Below are 15582 nucleotides of genomic sequence, written 5' to 3'. Positions count from 1 at the left end.
CCATGCAGTGAAGTCACGTTAACCCCATTTTGAGTGGAGCAGAGAATAGTATGAGAAGATAAATGAAACCACGAACTCCCCAGTGTGTGGAACCACTTTGGAAGTTTCCCAATGGGACTGTGTCCATCTTCACTCTGAAATGGCTGCTGTGTGTACATGGTCTTTCCCTCCAGGTCTGCTTTGTTCCTGAGGTAGACAGAGCATGGCAAAACACTCTGCTACTGTCAGTCGACCGTGGTCTTCAGCATTTAGTGGGATTACTCTGTTGCCCTGATCCAGGTCACGAGGCCAGGAAAGCCACTCCACGGTCTAGCTGGCACTCCCATGGAGCAGCCCCTTTTTGCCAGCTGTGTGTTTACCAGGGGGCATGTTATGACAGTGGGTTTTTTTTTTTTTTCAGATGAAAATGAATGTGAGCAGAACAACGGAGGCTGCAGCGAATTTTGCGTTAACCTGAAGAACTCCTACCGCTGTGAGTGTGGGATCGGGCGCACGCTGGGAAGTGATGGGAAAACCTGTGAAGGTGAGGTTTCAGCTATCGCAGTCTGCTGGAAACAATATAAATCATTCCCCTTCCCTTGCAGCACTAGTTTTGGCTCCTTGCAGCTGGGATTAAATGTCACTCATATCACTTCTGTGCTTGCCAGGGGGGTTGTTACTGAAATATCCTTCTAATGAAGCAGAGAGGAGTCTCCTTGTTGTTCTCCCTGCCTTGTTCATGTCTGTTAAGATTTGCTTGTATTTATCTCCATGGGGAGGGTGGCAGCAGTGCATCTGGAAGAGTGGTTGTCCAGACAGAACTAGATATTGCTGGAGATTTGTGTGATAGTTGTGTGGGGGCAGATTTAGCATTGCTGGGTTTTAACAGCTAGTATTAGGTACGGGGTAATGTTAGACCAGAGCACGAGCATCACTTAGCTTCCCAAGATAGAGATTGAGGAGAGGGGGTGTCGGTCTGAAAACAGAAGGTAGATTTGAGATTCGGGCTGCATTTTGACTGTTTGATTTTTGTGAGTGGTTAGCTGTGGGCTCTTCTGTGTGCAGCTGCTACAGTTACATCCCAGTGACAGCACAGCCAGGTTGAAAACCCTTGATGAGTTTAGACTGATAGCTTAGCAGGGCTTAAAGACCAAATTGTAGGTTTGATTTGTTGTCACTAACAACGTACAAACATCTTTGAGCAGAAGTAGGAAAACCCAGCAAAAAATGGCTTGTGCCTGATGTTTTCTGTGGTCAGCTGTGTCAGCGTGGTGCCCCCTCGCAGGCAAAGCTTCTGTGTTGAATGTTTGCAGATACTGTGGGGCCTCAGACACGAATAATAGCTACAGATGTGCCTCACCGTTGAGCTACCTGGTTGCCAGCACTGAATACATCTGCAGCCTGCATGCAGCCTTACGTTAGCTGCTGTGTGGCAGACATCCCCGGTGCAGGGAGAGAGGGGGATTGCCGTGGTATTTTTGGGCTGGCCTCTACCCTTCTGTTCACTGACAGATGGCTCCAAGCTGCAGTTTTTGTCCCTATTTTCCCCCTCTTTGATACCAAACCACGTTTCATCTCACTTCTGTGAAAATCTCCTCTCTGAGCTCTGTTAATAAAACATCACCCACCCAGACAATGACACTTCCTTGGGGAAAGCTGCTGTGCAGAGGACTCCTTAAGTACTTTTTAAGTTGTGTGGGGCCAAAAGTGATCTGTGGGCTTTGTCCCTTCCACATCCAGCACTGAGCTGGTGGGGTGTCACGTAAACCAGCTGTGCTATGTGGCAATTTTTATTCCTGAGCACTGTTCTCTTCTGACAGGGCTGGAAGGGTCTCTGCTTGGAAACTCGTTTGCTTCTGCTGTTCCCAAAGTTGGATTGCAGGGCCTTTGATATATCATTTAATTTACCTTTCTCTAAAAAGGATGGTTCTTTTCACAAGTTTAACACTGCTGCTGGGGATTTTTACAATCTTGTTAGTAAGTTTTATTTCTGAAGATGTGCCCTCAGCTTTGTGAGCCATTAGAGTATGTGATTTATTTGTGAGCCACCTCACAGCTGTTGCTAAAAAGAACAAATGCAAGAGATTTAGCTTGATTACATGAGCTGGTGAGGCTAAGGAGCATTAAGAGTACCTCAAAATTTCCATTATAATGCTTTACCTATTACTTTGACTCATGTGGAGTGTTCAGGCCGTTATTTTCCATGGAATGTGTAGGATTGAGTATGGGATTTCCATTCTTTTCTTTATATTTCAGTGAAAACCACGCAGTTATTTCTGATGGCAGGCTTAGGGAGAAGTATTTTGTATTTGATTTGCTTATATTGTATGTACTATTGTTTTTCTGAGAACATCTAGCAGTATCTGTCCCAAAGGGCTAAAAAAAATCAAGCAGTGAAAGTTATTTTTTTAAAAAAATCATGATGCTCTGTTATTTTCTTTATAATAGAAAGCCAGCAACAACTGCAAATGGCCTTGCTTGCCTTAGATTTTCAAATCTTCAGAATGTATTTGGATGACCTTTCAGGCTCTTTTCTGCAGCTATAGTGGCTAGGAATATGTTTTACACGAAAACTCAGATCCTCAGAGAACTGCCTCATCTGAACAGAAAAGATGTAAGAAGAGACGTGACAAATGCCCCAATTAGCTGTGCTGCCCTCTCTCCTCTGCTCTTTAGAATGGGGGAAAATTACGAGGGAATTGACCTTACACCGTGAACTTCTGTCATTCTGTCTCAGCGTAGCCAACCTCTAAGCCTAAAACTCACTAACTAGCAATATTCCTGCTAAACAAACTCCTGCAAGCAGAGTTTCATCCACAGCCTACAAAGGGGATGCAGGAATCCAGTATGCCCACCACCATCACAGCTGGGAAAGCCAGAGGCAAAGAGCACATCATCTTCTCTCTGGTGTTCCCTGATGGGAATAGAAGCTGGCTATCTGTGAGCCTGCGCTCCCCAGGACACCTCTCCTACAAATCTCAGGGCTTTAATTCTGGTGATGACTAAGGGAGTGAGTATGGTTCCACATGGTAGAAGTTTTTAATAGGATTTTCCTCCCACGTTTTTGAAGTACGAAATGACATAAAAATTTAGTTTAAGAGGATGTCTCAGAAAGGGCCAAGCTGAAGATTGCCTGTTCAGCCTTCTTATGTATGCCAGTTATAGCATGGGATTTGATTTGGTAAGCTTTTTCACAGAATTCCTTGTTAACTTAATGGTGAAATGAAAAACACAGGAAATTGTGCAATTAAAAATAGGTTTCCACCACACTTTCTTGGAAGCAAGCTCTCACTGTGCTGTTGCCTTTGAGCTCTGTGCTGATCATACTGTTTGTTAGTCAGCCAGGAGTGTATGTTGGGGCCTGTGTAGCTGCCACACAGCTGCCTGAGGAGCAGGGTATGCTGATTTTCCTTTCTTTTGCAGAAATCGAAGGCTGTCACAATAACAATGGGGGCTGCAGCCATACCTGTATTGAAGTGGAAGACACGTACCAATGTGAATGTCCGAGGGGACTTGTTCTGTCAGAAGACAACCACACTTGCCAAGGTAGGTCAACAAAATCTCCCCGACAGCCTCTTGTCTCCTGGATGCCAAAAGTATGTCTGAAGGAACTTTTCTTCTTGTTTTTGTCATGTTCTCTTAGTCTGTCCTTTTCAGATTGGTTAATGGAGTTTTGTTGTTAATGACAGATTGTCCAAAACTGAGAGCATGGAGATATTGCTCTTTTTACCAGGCAGGAGAACAGAGACACAGGACCCAGCTGGGTGCATCTTGCATCACAGGCAGTTTTGGCAGTGTTCACTTACAATTAAGATTGCTTAACAACTCCCATTATACTCCTCTTCTTCCACTGTGTATGCCTTTGAGAAATTTCTGCTCTTAGAACTGAAATTTTCCATGCTTCCAACTGGGCTTTTAAAATTTCAGCTGAAGTGGTTCAGTCCCTTCCAAGAATTGGGGTTAAAGAGAGAGGCCTTTCTTTGCCCGAGTTATCTCAGTAGCCATTCCTGTCTCCAAAGCTGGAGAAGGTACACTACTGCCCTGGTAGAGACGGACCTCTAGCTCTCTGCTTGTGTTCTGCCTTGGTGGGCACATGAAGAACCACTGTGGGTGCTTTCAGACATTTCCATGGGAATTTGCTCATGGGCTGGACTCCAGCCGTAGCCAGGGCAGGATCTAAATGCAGTCAAAGGGAGTCTGTCATGGGCTAATTCACTCGGGCTTTAGGTAATACCAATGAGCTGGTGTTACCTGGTATGCTCAGAATCTCCTGTCATCCAATGTGTTACAAAGTGCCCAGACATCAGTTAGGGGAACAGATCCAGACTGCACGGTGGCCAGCGGGGCAGGTATGCCCCAGAGAGGAAGTTGGAAGGGTTCCACTTGATGAAATTTCTGCTTTTTAAGCTTTTTAGAAATGCAGGGCACTGTTGTCAGGGGTGAGCACTGCACACCTGGGATTCAGTAGTGCTTACTGCTCCAGCAGAGCCAGGTGGGGAGAAGAAGATGGGGATTTCCAAGAGCTGTGATTATACTTACTGATTGAAGACCTGATTGATGGATATAGGCCAGAAAAGACCAATGTTCTTCAATCCTGGCTCCCTGGGGCAACCCCAACAGCATTAGAAGGCCATGCATTTCCCAGCCAGTGTTTCTCCTTCTCCTGAGGCTCCTAATGAGAGCAGCAGCACTGCTGGGTGCCAAGCTGGGGCTCGGCATACCGCATCTCATAAAGCAAAATTGCTTGTTCTTTTGCATTTAATGAATTTATGTCCCCACGCAGTGGTCTGCAGTTTTGAGCAGATACGACAGAATGTGTCTGGAACTGTACCACACAATTTTTTATGGCATCTAATCAGGTCTATAGTGCTACAATTAACAGTGCAGGGCAGGCACAGTTGCCTGAAGCAATTGGATCTGCAGCCTGTCAACCCTCCTCTGCACTGTCTCAACATTCAGAACGAACATTAATAATCTTCCACAGAAATCACAGTCTTGCCTACAATTTTCCCACAAAGATACCAGCCAATGAAACACGTGGAATTTTGTAGACCATCCTAGTACCCCACCTCTTTCTGAAGTGTGGTGGTGAAATGCTTTTCTCCCTTCTCCCATGCCCAAGCCCTGTGTGTACCCGAGCAGGGTACAGTAGCATCGTTTATTTGTGTTTGTAGCAGTGGTTCAGGGCTCCCCAGCACCTGAGAGCCTGTCCTGCTGAGCAGTCTGTGCAAAAAGATAACCTCTCCTCCAAGCAGCTGTAGTCTGAAAGGGCAAGGAAGGAGCCACAGGCTGGACAAGGAACATGGTGCCAACAACAGCAGACAGCAAAATGAGCGTTGGACTCACCACAGAAGCTTCCTACCAGGGTTAGGGTACTTGCAGAGCTCAAAGCAGTATTGAGGAGGCTTTCCCAGCACTTACAGACACTCTGTGGTGTGTGAGGGTGGAAAACTGAAACATTTGACTGGCAAAGACTGGGTGAGGATCTCAGGAGCCTCGCAGGTGGGGGTGAGCCCAGGGCAGGGGTGCAAGAGATGGATGCTGACAGCAAGTCAGGAAAGTGCAGCTCTGAACAGATGCAAGAAGTTGTGAATAAAAGTGGATTTCTTGGCACCCAGGATAACTCATTTCTGCAGGGCATCTCAGTCCTGGCCGTTGGGACCTCATCACTTGCCCTGGAATAACGTGCCTGCATACAGTCACGGCTACCTTGCCAGCTCCTTTTCAGCCCCCACTACGAGGCAGTTGCTGGCAGCCTGTCTGGGGGGCATGGGGCCTGCTCAGAGCTGAATCACGCTGATGCACGCAGTCTCTCTGCTTGCAGCACCGCTGGTAAATTGGCAGAACTGAAACACAGTTCCCAGTATTGATTACTCTTCTGTGCACAAATGTCTCGAGTGGTTTAAATTACATTACCAGTTACTCTGAGATGGTTAGTATAAGGAGTTTCCCAGAGTGTTTTCCCAAATTGTGATGAGCTGGCTCGAATCCAGAGTGGATCTGCTCACAGGTTTCATTCCTTTGTTTCCGTGCCCAGGTGGCGGAGCACACACAGACAGCTCCTGCAGTGCCAGAGCAGAGGTTAAATGGGTGCCTCCTCTTTCTTGCCCTTTGTGCCTATCAAAGACATTTAGAAAAAAGAGCCTGAACCAAATTGCTCCTGACCCTTGGAGAATTGCAGCTGGGATCCAAACTATCTTGCCCTGAATTACACCTTTATAAAAGCATTACATTTTCTTATTCATCAAGGAGTCACTAGAAAAGTGAAGCTTTAAATCCAAATTGAGCCAATCGGTTCTCCAGAGAATGTTCATCTCTGCCTGCATTGCACTGTGCTCTCAAAGTCTCTTTGCCATTTGACATGCTCGGTTATTCCCGCTTGCCTTCTACTGCAGATGGAGGAAAAGTTAAGGTAATTCTTAGTTATTTAATTTTCTGTTCTAACCCAGCAATGTCATTATGAGAGCATATTGCTTTGGGCATGCTGCATACATTTTAGCATATCACCTTGAAAAGATCAACTTTTAATAAAAAATACTCCCTGCAGGTACACAATATCTGTTACAAATACCTTAGCTGGGACAGGAAAATTTTTTTAAGGGGTATCAAAGGCATATTTTAGCAGTGTGCCTAGTATCCAAGATCCAGAATCCTGGATTACATAATTAATGATCAAAATTAAGGGAAGGCAGATCATATGAATGTTGAGGATCGGGACTGTAATAAATTTTAGGAAAAAGCTTGGGCAACTTGTATATTTGCAAAAAATTTTGTCATGTGATTTTGAAATATGATAAATGGAAATTCTGCAGGGAGTTTGTTTTTCTGGCTGAGAAGATACCAGAATTTATGCACCAGTACACTTGTCCTATATCTGACTGAATAGATATGTGTATGCCCAAGGAATATATATAGTAATCACTTTTCTATTGAAGATTATTCCCTCTTGTTTCCTTTTTCATTTTGCCCAATCTCTATACTTTTTCCCACTTCTTATGCAATGGAATTTTAATTTTAAAAAGTTTGCATGAAGTTCTGTATTAAAATTCAAAGGTTGGAAGGAGGTGGAAGGAGTGAGCTTAATTGAGTTTGTCAGAGCTGGGTTTATCACTTATAAAAATATTATTATGGCATTTTGAGGTGCTTCCATTTTAGTTCGGCATCTATATGGAATTACTCTGCCTTGTTTTGACATGTTTTGGGTTTGATGTAAAATCTGATTAAGGGTCTTAAAAAATGGCTTTGCCTGCAGTGTTGTGAATTTGATGTCCGTATCTGGGAAAGGCTCTTGCCAGGACGTAGCAGTGCAAGAGATATCGATCAAACCTGTGCTGTGTATTAAGTATAGCTGGAAATACTGCACAGCTAAGTCTCTGCTGCAAGTGTAATGGTCATCTTCATCATCTTTTGTGGCGTCGCTGCGCCAGGAGAATCTGGGGCAGCGGTAGCTCAGGAGGTTTGTGTTGTGTAGGTAGGAATATAAGATAGGTAGTTAGATTACTATGGTAAGATAGTAATCATAAATGCAGCATATGATCCCCCTTTTTTTTTCCTAGTAATAATTGGTATAGCCCTCCCCCAGCTAGATGTGCAGTGCAGACTGTTACTCTGGGGACGTTTCTTGTAGTTCCAGTGCTGTGCAAGTCCAGCTCTATTGAGGTGAGCATCCCAAAGGACCTGGTTGGAGGCCTGGACCTTTCCCTCATCAACACATCGTGCAAAGGAGTATCCAATGGCACTCACGTCAACATCCATTTCTCCTTGAAGTCCTGCGGCACTGTTGTAGATGTATGTATACCTGTTGCTGTGCTGTCTTTTGGGATCTCTCGGATTTGGGGACTTGGCTATGGCTTACTTGGGGAATAAAGTTGATTTAGCTGTACCACCGGAGCAGTTTCCTGTGTTGCCATGCAACTGGCCTCAGACCAGACCTGAGGTGGCATCCCAAAGTAGGAGAGCTTGTTTCATCTCTTCTCCAGTGGTGTGTGTCTGTCAGCATGGGTACTGTTTTCTGCTCACCTAGTGCTTCACAGAGGCAGCATCACTCTGGTGCAGAAAGTGCAAGTGGTGCCCCTCTCCACCCTCCTGTTGAGACAGGATCTGGTCCCCCAGTAATGTTTCAAAGGCTACTCTGGCAGCTTGGCAGGAACCAGAGAGCTCATCTTAGCAGATGGGTAGCAATTGGAAGCAAATTGGAGTACAGTGCACCAAAGCTGACAGCAAACTGATGGAGGCTCTTGGTTCTTAAGTAAGGATGAACATCATTCTGGCTGCAGCATATCAATTCACAAGCTGTACTTTCAGTGGCTAGTTTATGTCTGAGTTTCCTAAACAAAGTAAACTCAGCTGCTAGTCTGAACTTGGAGAGGTCTTTCTCAGGGATCTCCCCCTTCCCTTCAACTCCTTTCTTTGCTGCAGGTAATAAATGATAAAATCATTGCCACCAACCTGGTGACCGGCTTGCCAAAGCAGACTCCAGGAAGCAATGGGGACATCATTGTCCGCACCAGCAAGCTGCTGATCCCGGTGACCTGTGAGTTCCCACGCCGGTACACCATCTCTGAAGGTTATGTGCCCAACCTCAAAAACTCTCCCTTGGAAATCATGAGCCGCAACCAGGGCATCTTCCCCTTCACTCTTGAGATCTTCAAAGACAAAGACTTTGATGAACCCTACAGGGGTGCGCTTCCCACCCTCAAGCTTCGGGACTCTCTGTACTTTGGGATTGAACCCTTGGTACATGTCAATGGACTAGAGACACTGGTAGAGAGCTGCTTTGCCACTCCCACCTCAAAAATCGACGAGATCCTGAAGTACTACCTGATTCAAGATGGGTGAGTTCCCTCTTCCCTCTCTTGCTGGCTACTAGATGGGAATTGGTGGTGGGGCTAAACTGCATTACCTCTGTCACGCAGGAAACACTATCAGCCCCTCTGCTGTGTTCCTAGCAATCAGCAGCAGCCAGGCCTTTCGGCCAACAAGCTGAAACCAGCTGTCCCATCAAAAGTGGTTGGGAGAAAGAGTGGGAGGCAGTGACAGAGGTTACTCCAAGTGCAGCCTTTACAGGACATATTTCCCTGTAACTGGCCTTGGGGATAATTGAGTTGGCTCCCGTAGAAAAGATATCCTTCCTGATATCCTCTCTCTGCCAGCCTGCAGAGTGCCAAAGCAATTGGCAGAAGCCCCTGACGGCTGTGTGCCACTGCCACACAGCCGCCACAGCAACTGGAGCAAGGTTCTTAATTTTCCCCTAATGGCCTTACCACAGCATGAGCCAGAAGACTCCGTGGCTGATCCTGGTTGGAGCTCCAGGAGCTGCCCTTGCTTTGCTCTCTCTCTGATGCCTGTCAATGCAGTAAGCTTAGAGTCCCTCTGCTTGGCTGTAATTTTCCGAGGTGTTTGTGTTTAGTGATCTTTCCAGGATATGCTAGTGAAAAACGCAGGTGGATCTGTGGGTTCACTGTAACAGGTTTTGCATTAGAGCTTTGGGGAGCACTGCTGTGGGCTCTGCTGTGGCTCCTAAGACGACCCCTGCTTTCAGACATTTGTTTGGGTGCTAACACGACAATGCCATGGTACAACGTTGCTGCGGGGGGTATTGCATCCAGCAGCGCTTGGCAGCTTAACCAGACAAGGCTGTGGAAATGTCACAGTTGGGAACCAGTTTGCTATCCTCTAGGGAGCAAAGTCCAGCCAAAGTAATATCTAAGACATACCCAAGTGTCATAGCCTGACAGTCAAGGGACTGTGCTCATATGAGTCCTGTATTCTGTTTGCCAAACCATCTAATGAGGACAAGAATATTCAGGATTTAGCCTGGCAGCTGAATCATCCACCGTTACAGCTGGTGATGACAAGGCCTGTGTGATTGTCATGTAGCAAAAAGGTCCTGCAGAGTACAGTACACAAAAATACTTTTTTCATTTCCTTCTGACAAAGGTTTCAGCATTAGCTTGCTCTCCCTCCATCCTTGGCTGCAATCCTTCTGTGCCTGACATTTCTGGGCTTTATGAGCGATTTTGTAATGGAAGGATTGATTTATCGACTCCCTGGCTTGGCTGTTCCCATGGACCCTTCACAGAGTCAAGGTTCCAAACATTCATTCATTTCTCACCATGAGTGAAAATGATGGGATTCAAAACAGTGCCCAAAACCTGAGCCAAATAAAGGAGGGAGAAGGCAGAAAGTGTCATCTCTTGAATTCACCGCAGCACTAGTTGAAGGATTTATGGCACCAACAGCCCCTTTGGTACTGTTATCCTGCAGAGGGCATTAAAACTTCACCGAAGGGAGAAGTGGGCTGGAGCCTCACCCAGCCTGCTCTGCTGGCCCCAGTGTCCCCAGCCATGCCAGCCCCCCTGCGCTGTGCTGGGTTTAAACTGAACTGCTCACTTAGACCAAAGGCTAATGATGTGCTGTTTAGCTAACTGGAGTTCTTTATCTCTCTGGGTGCTCGCAGCAATTAAAAAGTAAAATTAGCTGAATTACGCTGCTGATTTGTGTCTGCTCCAAACAATTCTGTAATAACCCAGTTTCCTTCCATCAACCCAGCCCCAAAAGCCTAAGGCAATAAAGAAGGGATTTTTAAATCAGCTTGATTATGGTAGGATCTGACCTGCAGGAGTTAACTGCAGCTTCCAGAGGGAAACACTGTTTAAATTTGAGGGGATATACCTTAGACTGAAGGAGGGGAAAATTCCCTCTCCTGCTTTCTTCCCTGTTAATTCCATGCCATCTCCAGTTGGCAAGAGGTGGGAGCCGCCTTCTGTGGGATTCCTCAGCCCTGTGACCACGCTGGAAATCAGGATTTCCCCCGATCCCTGCCTGCTGTCCCTGTAATACCCTGGACTGCTGCTAGCCCAGCCAGCCAGCACCAAAGCAGGTCTCCCCCTTCTGATCTTGTTGTTCTTCTTTCTCAAAACAAAAATAAATAAAAGGCATTGACCTATTGCACAGGCGATAAACACTGCAGCTCTCTGTGGCATCTGGGGCAAGGTCATGTCACTGAGGGCAATCCGTTGTAACCTGATGTGGTCAGGAGCTGCGATTTATCTGAGCATGGTGTGGTTAAGGTAGTTTCATTGCAAGGCTCATCTTGTTACACCTGGGGCTGCCCCTCGTTTATAGGCTGAGGTGGTTATTTCATTCTCCAAGCCCTCCTTTCTACCTCGCAGCCCCCCGGTAAGAGGATCAGAGCTCCTATGGCACTGCCATTCTCTGCTCCCCTAACCTAAGCACATTATGCACAGGAAAGGGTTATTTTCCCCATAACCTGACCAAGGTCACCTATTTTCCTTCCATCCCTGTTCTCCCTGCCCCATCTCACCTCTCCAAGGTGGGAAGCAGGGTCTGGGAGTTTCCTAGGAGGGTGGGACATGGTATGGCCCCACGCACAGTGCAGAAGGTCTTGACCCTGTTGTCATGTTATAGTGCATTTTTCAGAACCCTCCGTAAGATGTACTTACCATGTGTCCCTGGTTCCTCCTTGTGTTCTTCCATTTTCCCTCTCCCTAGCCCCAAACCAGTAGTGTTCCTGCCACCAGTGCAGCCAACCTTTGGAGAACCTGGGATTTCAGAGTCAGTCAGAGCCAGTGTCCAAGCATCATCACAGTTTATACGCTCACAAATGAGGACATGACTGCGAGTTGACTTTATGGCCCCAAAGCTTGGCCAGTCGCTTATGAAAAGTCTTTAACTGTCATTCTTTACAATCAGTTGCCTTCAGGAATGCTACTTTTAAAAGCCCTTTTATCCTAAACAACGTAGTAACATCTAGTGTTTGGCCTTAAGGGGGAGGAATTTATGTCAGTTTTTCTAGATGCACAATGTTAATTTATTAGCTCCCTTTGCAGGGCTTTTTATGTTTGCCTCCCAGACAAGTTAACTAGACAAGTGCTGCAGACAGGGATATCCCTTCAGACTGTGACCTCCACTGACTGAGAAAAAAATACAGAAAATAACGCGAGGATCAGACCGATGCTCAGTGCTCCCAGGAACATACACGGCTCTGCTGTACGTAGCAGAAGGGTGTTTCTGGGAGGGATTGCAGTAGCCTGCCGCCCACAGAGTCAGCCAAACAGCGTAGAGATTTCCAAATAAACGTTCTAGTGAAAGCAGAGCTACATATAGATGGTGGGTTTGCTGCTGTTTGATAATTGAATGTGTCAAATGTCAGCATTTCTGACTATGCCTGACATATTTCTGTTGTAAAGGTGGAAGCTAAAGGTTGCTGCAAGAGTAGGCCTTTCAGCTGTCACACCATTACCTGTTGTCTCTTCCACCACCACTATTTTTTTTTTTTTAGTATCTTGCAAAGTCCACATTTCTGGAATTAACTTGCTAGAAAGGACAAGCTGCACTGTAATGCAATGTAACAGCAGCATCTGAGCCTTTCGAGATGCCTAAGGCTTTGCAACAGGCAGCAGTAATTATCAAGTCACCATAACTTTTTGTCTGGCTGTTTCTCTGTCAAACTCTAAATAGGCTGTAATAGTTTATAAATGGACTGCACTCGGAATGTAACTTTTTATAAAAAGTAGCTTATTTTCTTGCAGTTCTGTGACCTCTCGCATGATCGTATAGCGCTAGTGATGGAGAAACTGAAATCATGAATTTCAGTGTAGTGAATCTGAGCTGTCTGACCAAGTCCAACAGGAAGTAAGAATGTAAATGATGTAAAGCAAAGTAAATCTGGATTTTTGTAGTTTACATCATCTGTGATATTTTAGTAATGTGGGTACAGACTTCTCCATTTTAAGCATGATTTATGTGTGTGTATACAGAAAGTACATAATACATTATATACTGTATAACAGTTCTGTTGATCACTGCAGACTGTTGCACAGGAAGGTGAAATGAGGACAAACTTGCCTGCAGCTCTCTGGCAGTCCCTCTGCCGAGGGGACTGGGCCACGTCCTGCCAGCTCTCTGCTGCTGAGCTGTTCTTTGTCTGGAGATGCTATTATCATCGCTGTTGTTTTTCCCCATCATTCCCGAATTTTCTCCTGTGGCCAAAGAGGAAGTAACATGGATGGTAGCTTAGCTTGAGACAGCCAAGCCCTCCTTTCCTTTCTCTGGTTAAAAAGGCTGGGGTGGTTTTTTCTCTTTCTTTTTCCATTTCTGGGAAACCCATTAAAGCCTACCCCTCTGCTTTCCTCAGCTGTGTTTCTGATGATTCAGTGAAGCAGTACACGTCAAAGGACCATCTTGCCAAGCATTTCCAGGTTCCCGTGTTCAAGTTTGTGGGCAAAGACAACAAGGTAAGCTCAAAATGCACCTCTTGGATATTGCATCAGCTCTGATCTGACTGAGAGGAGTCTCAGCACAGAGCTGTCTGCATTAGAGTGTGAAGGGGAGGAATGGCTGGCCCAAGGCAGATGTTGCTGTGCCTCTTCCAGCAGTTGTGTTCTTTCAGGAACCTGACACACAGGTACTTTAGGAGAGTGATAAAAACAACTAGAATTAAATAAAATATGAAGGACAGTTGTGGAATATCAATGCCATAGCAGGCTAAAATCGTTGTTGTTTCCAGTGTAGTCTTAGTGGACCCTTGTATGCTGGGCAAGGAAAGTGTTCCTGGTCACCAAACAGAAACCTGGGGAGTTAGGCACATTATGCAATGTCCTGTCTTTAAAACAAGACACTCTATAGTTTTGAATCTTTTCAACCTTCCATCTTCTCTAGCTCTTGTGAGTACAGATGCCAGGTTTCCAGATACAAGGCCACCAATGTGAAACCAGGCCGTCCAGGCTGGTGGCACTCTGGGGCACAGAAGCTTTGTAGTGGGAAGACAGTTGAAGGATAATGCTATTTTCTTAATGCAAATAGCTTTCCTTGTCTGTGCTAGAAGAAATCAGATTTTTCAGTCGCTGTTGTTGTGCTCAGCCAATGCTGCTTGCTCCAAAAGGCATAAAGCTGCTGCTCCAGCTCCTGGAGAGCCTCAGTAGGTTTAAAACAGATGAGATCTTTCAAAATTCAGAAATTTTGCTTGGCTGTCTGATTGCCTCTGCTGCCTCCAATCTGCATCCTCCCAGCCTCTGCAATGGATTTTGATTCAAACCTGACCATTGACCAAACATTCACGAATATTTTCTTCCCTAATTGCTGTTTGCAGGGATCTTGCTTACTCTCCTTGTCATTTAGAGGGCAGGGAGCAGCAGTTCTGTCTCTGCCTGCATTTACTGTGCAAAAAGAAAATGCAGCTGTGTCCCTGCTTTTGTGTTCTCCTTCTCCCCTCGACTACCACTTAGTTCCTCATCAACCTGTGTTTTCCTCCTTTGCCCCTCTGTCTCCCAGCTTTATGTTTTCTCAGCTTCTGTCGAATTCTCTTGCCCATTTCTATCAGTCCATCTCCTTGTGAACGGCTTTGTGTGTTCTTGGCCTGCTTCCTGCCATGCAGCTCCTACCAGTCCATGCGAGCTCTTCCAAGCTTATTCCTGGCATTTTCATCCCTTCCTCTGGAGGATCATTTCACGCCTTCATATTCCCTGTCTAGCCCTCGGCTAACAGACAGGTGCCATGCTCTGACATCTCAGCCAGCCATTCTGAGAAAACAGATGGAGTGGCCAGTTTGGCTGTGGATGGCGATGGTGGATAAGGACCTTGTTGATGCGGGGACAGACGTCGCTGTGCCATTGGAACGGTGTTGCTCATGCTCTGCGAGAGCTGGCAGCACTGCTGGTCTGATTGCCAGAGCTGTGCGTTGACCGGGGCTGCTGTCTCACCCCCCCCCAGGAGGTGTTCTTGCACTGCCGCATCCTCGTGTGCGGGGCGCTGGACGAGAGCTCGCGCTGTGCCCAGGGCTGCCGGAGGCGGGTGCGCAGGTTGGCTGAGACGGAGCAAGAGGAGGAGGAGGAGGAATCTGTTCACGTGGCAAACCACATCCTGACAGGTGGCCCCATCAGAATCGACTTTGAAGACTAACACCCACCCACTGGAAGAGCATCTCTGCCTGAGACTGTCCTTCCTTATCAGTGCCTTATCTCATGGTTGGTTGAGAAACAAGAAGTATATGGTAAAGCCCCACTCGAACCTCAGGACTTTTTTCCCTAAAATCCCATGGTGATTATTTGTGAAGTATGTTGGGCATACAAGGCAGCCCTCTGAGTGCAGCCCGGACTGCAGAACAGTTTGGTTTTAGCCACGTTTCTTCCCAACAACCCTTCGGTTGACCCTATTGCTTTGCAGGCCTGAAGTGTTACCCAGCTTTGTCTTTCCCTACATCTGCCTGCAGGCTCCACAGGACTGTTCGTCCTTGACTAAACAAATGTTATTCGAGCCCTTCTTTCATCAGACAATACAAATAGTATCATAGCTGAATGTGTTTGCTGTGCAGTTCTGCGAATGATGCTGAAGCTTTTGGATGTGATGAGGTTTTTGAATGACCATTAATAAAAACATGTATATTGTACCTCGTAACGTGTAAGTTCCTTGGAGCTATAAAGCAGTTATCATCACAGACAGCTAAAGCTCAGATCTATCCCAGGCACATTTAAATGTTATTTTTAAATAGTAAAAGGTATTTAATAAAACTTGATTTTTTTTTTTAGAGTCTTTTGATAATTGCATGCAGTTCAATAGTGTTTCCTCTTGTATTTAGTGTAT

At 46.0% G+C, this 15582-nt stretch overlaps 1 protein-coding gene across 4 annotated transcripts in view; it reads left to right on the top strand.

The window, feature by feature from the left end:
- The window catches only part of OIT3 (oncoprotein induced transcript 3), a 31069-nt gene extending 15545 nt beyond the window's left edge, over window positions 1-15524 (top strand). For all 4 annotated transcript variants that reach the window (XM_074874186.1, XM_074874185.1, XM_074874184.1 and 1 more), the window contains exons 4-9: window positions 401-523; window positions 3403-3525; window positions 7607-7767; window positions 8398-8813; window positions 13139-13238; window positions 14713-15524. In XM_074874186.1, coding sequence (XP_074730287.1) covers window positions 401-523; window positions 3403-3525; window positions 7607-7767; window positions 8398-8813; window positions 13139-13238; window positions 14713-14901 — 1112 coding nt within the window. In that variant the 3' untranslated portion in view covers window positions 14902-15524. The remainder of the gene's footprint in view (window positions 1-400; window positions 524-3402; window positions 3526-7606; window positions 7768-8397; window positions 8814-13138; window positions 13239-14712) is intronic.
- Window positions 15525-15582: the final 58 nt, after the last annotated feature.

Source organism: Strix uralensis, chromosome 7, assembly GCF_047716275.1.
Source record: "Strix uralensis isolate ZFMK-TIS-50842 chromosome 7, bStrUra1, whole genome shotgun sequence".
NCBI lineage: Eukaryota > Metazoa > Chordata > Aves > Strigiformes > Strigidae > Strix > Strix uralensis.
This window is presented reverse-complemented; position numbering and strand designations above follow the sequence as displayed.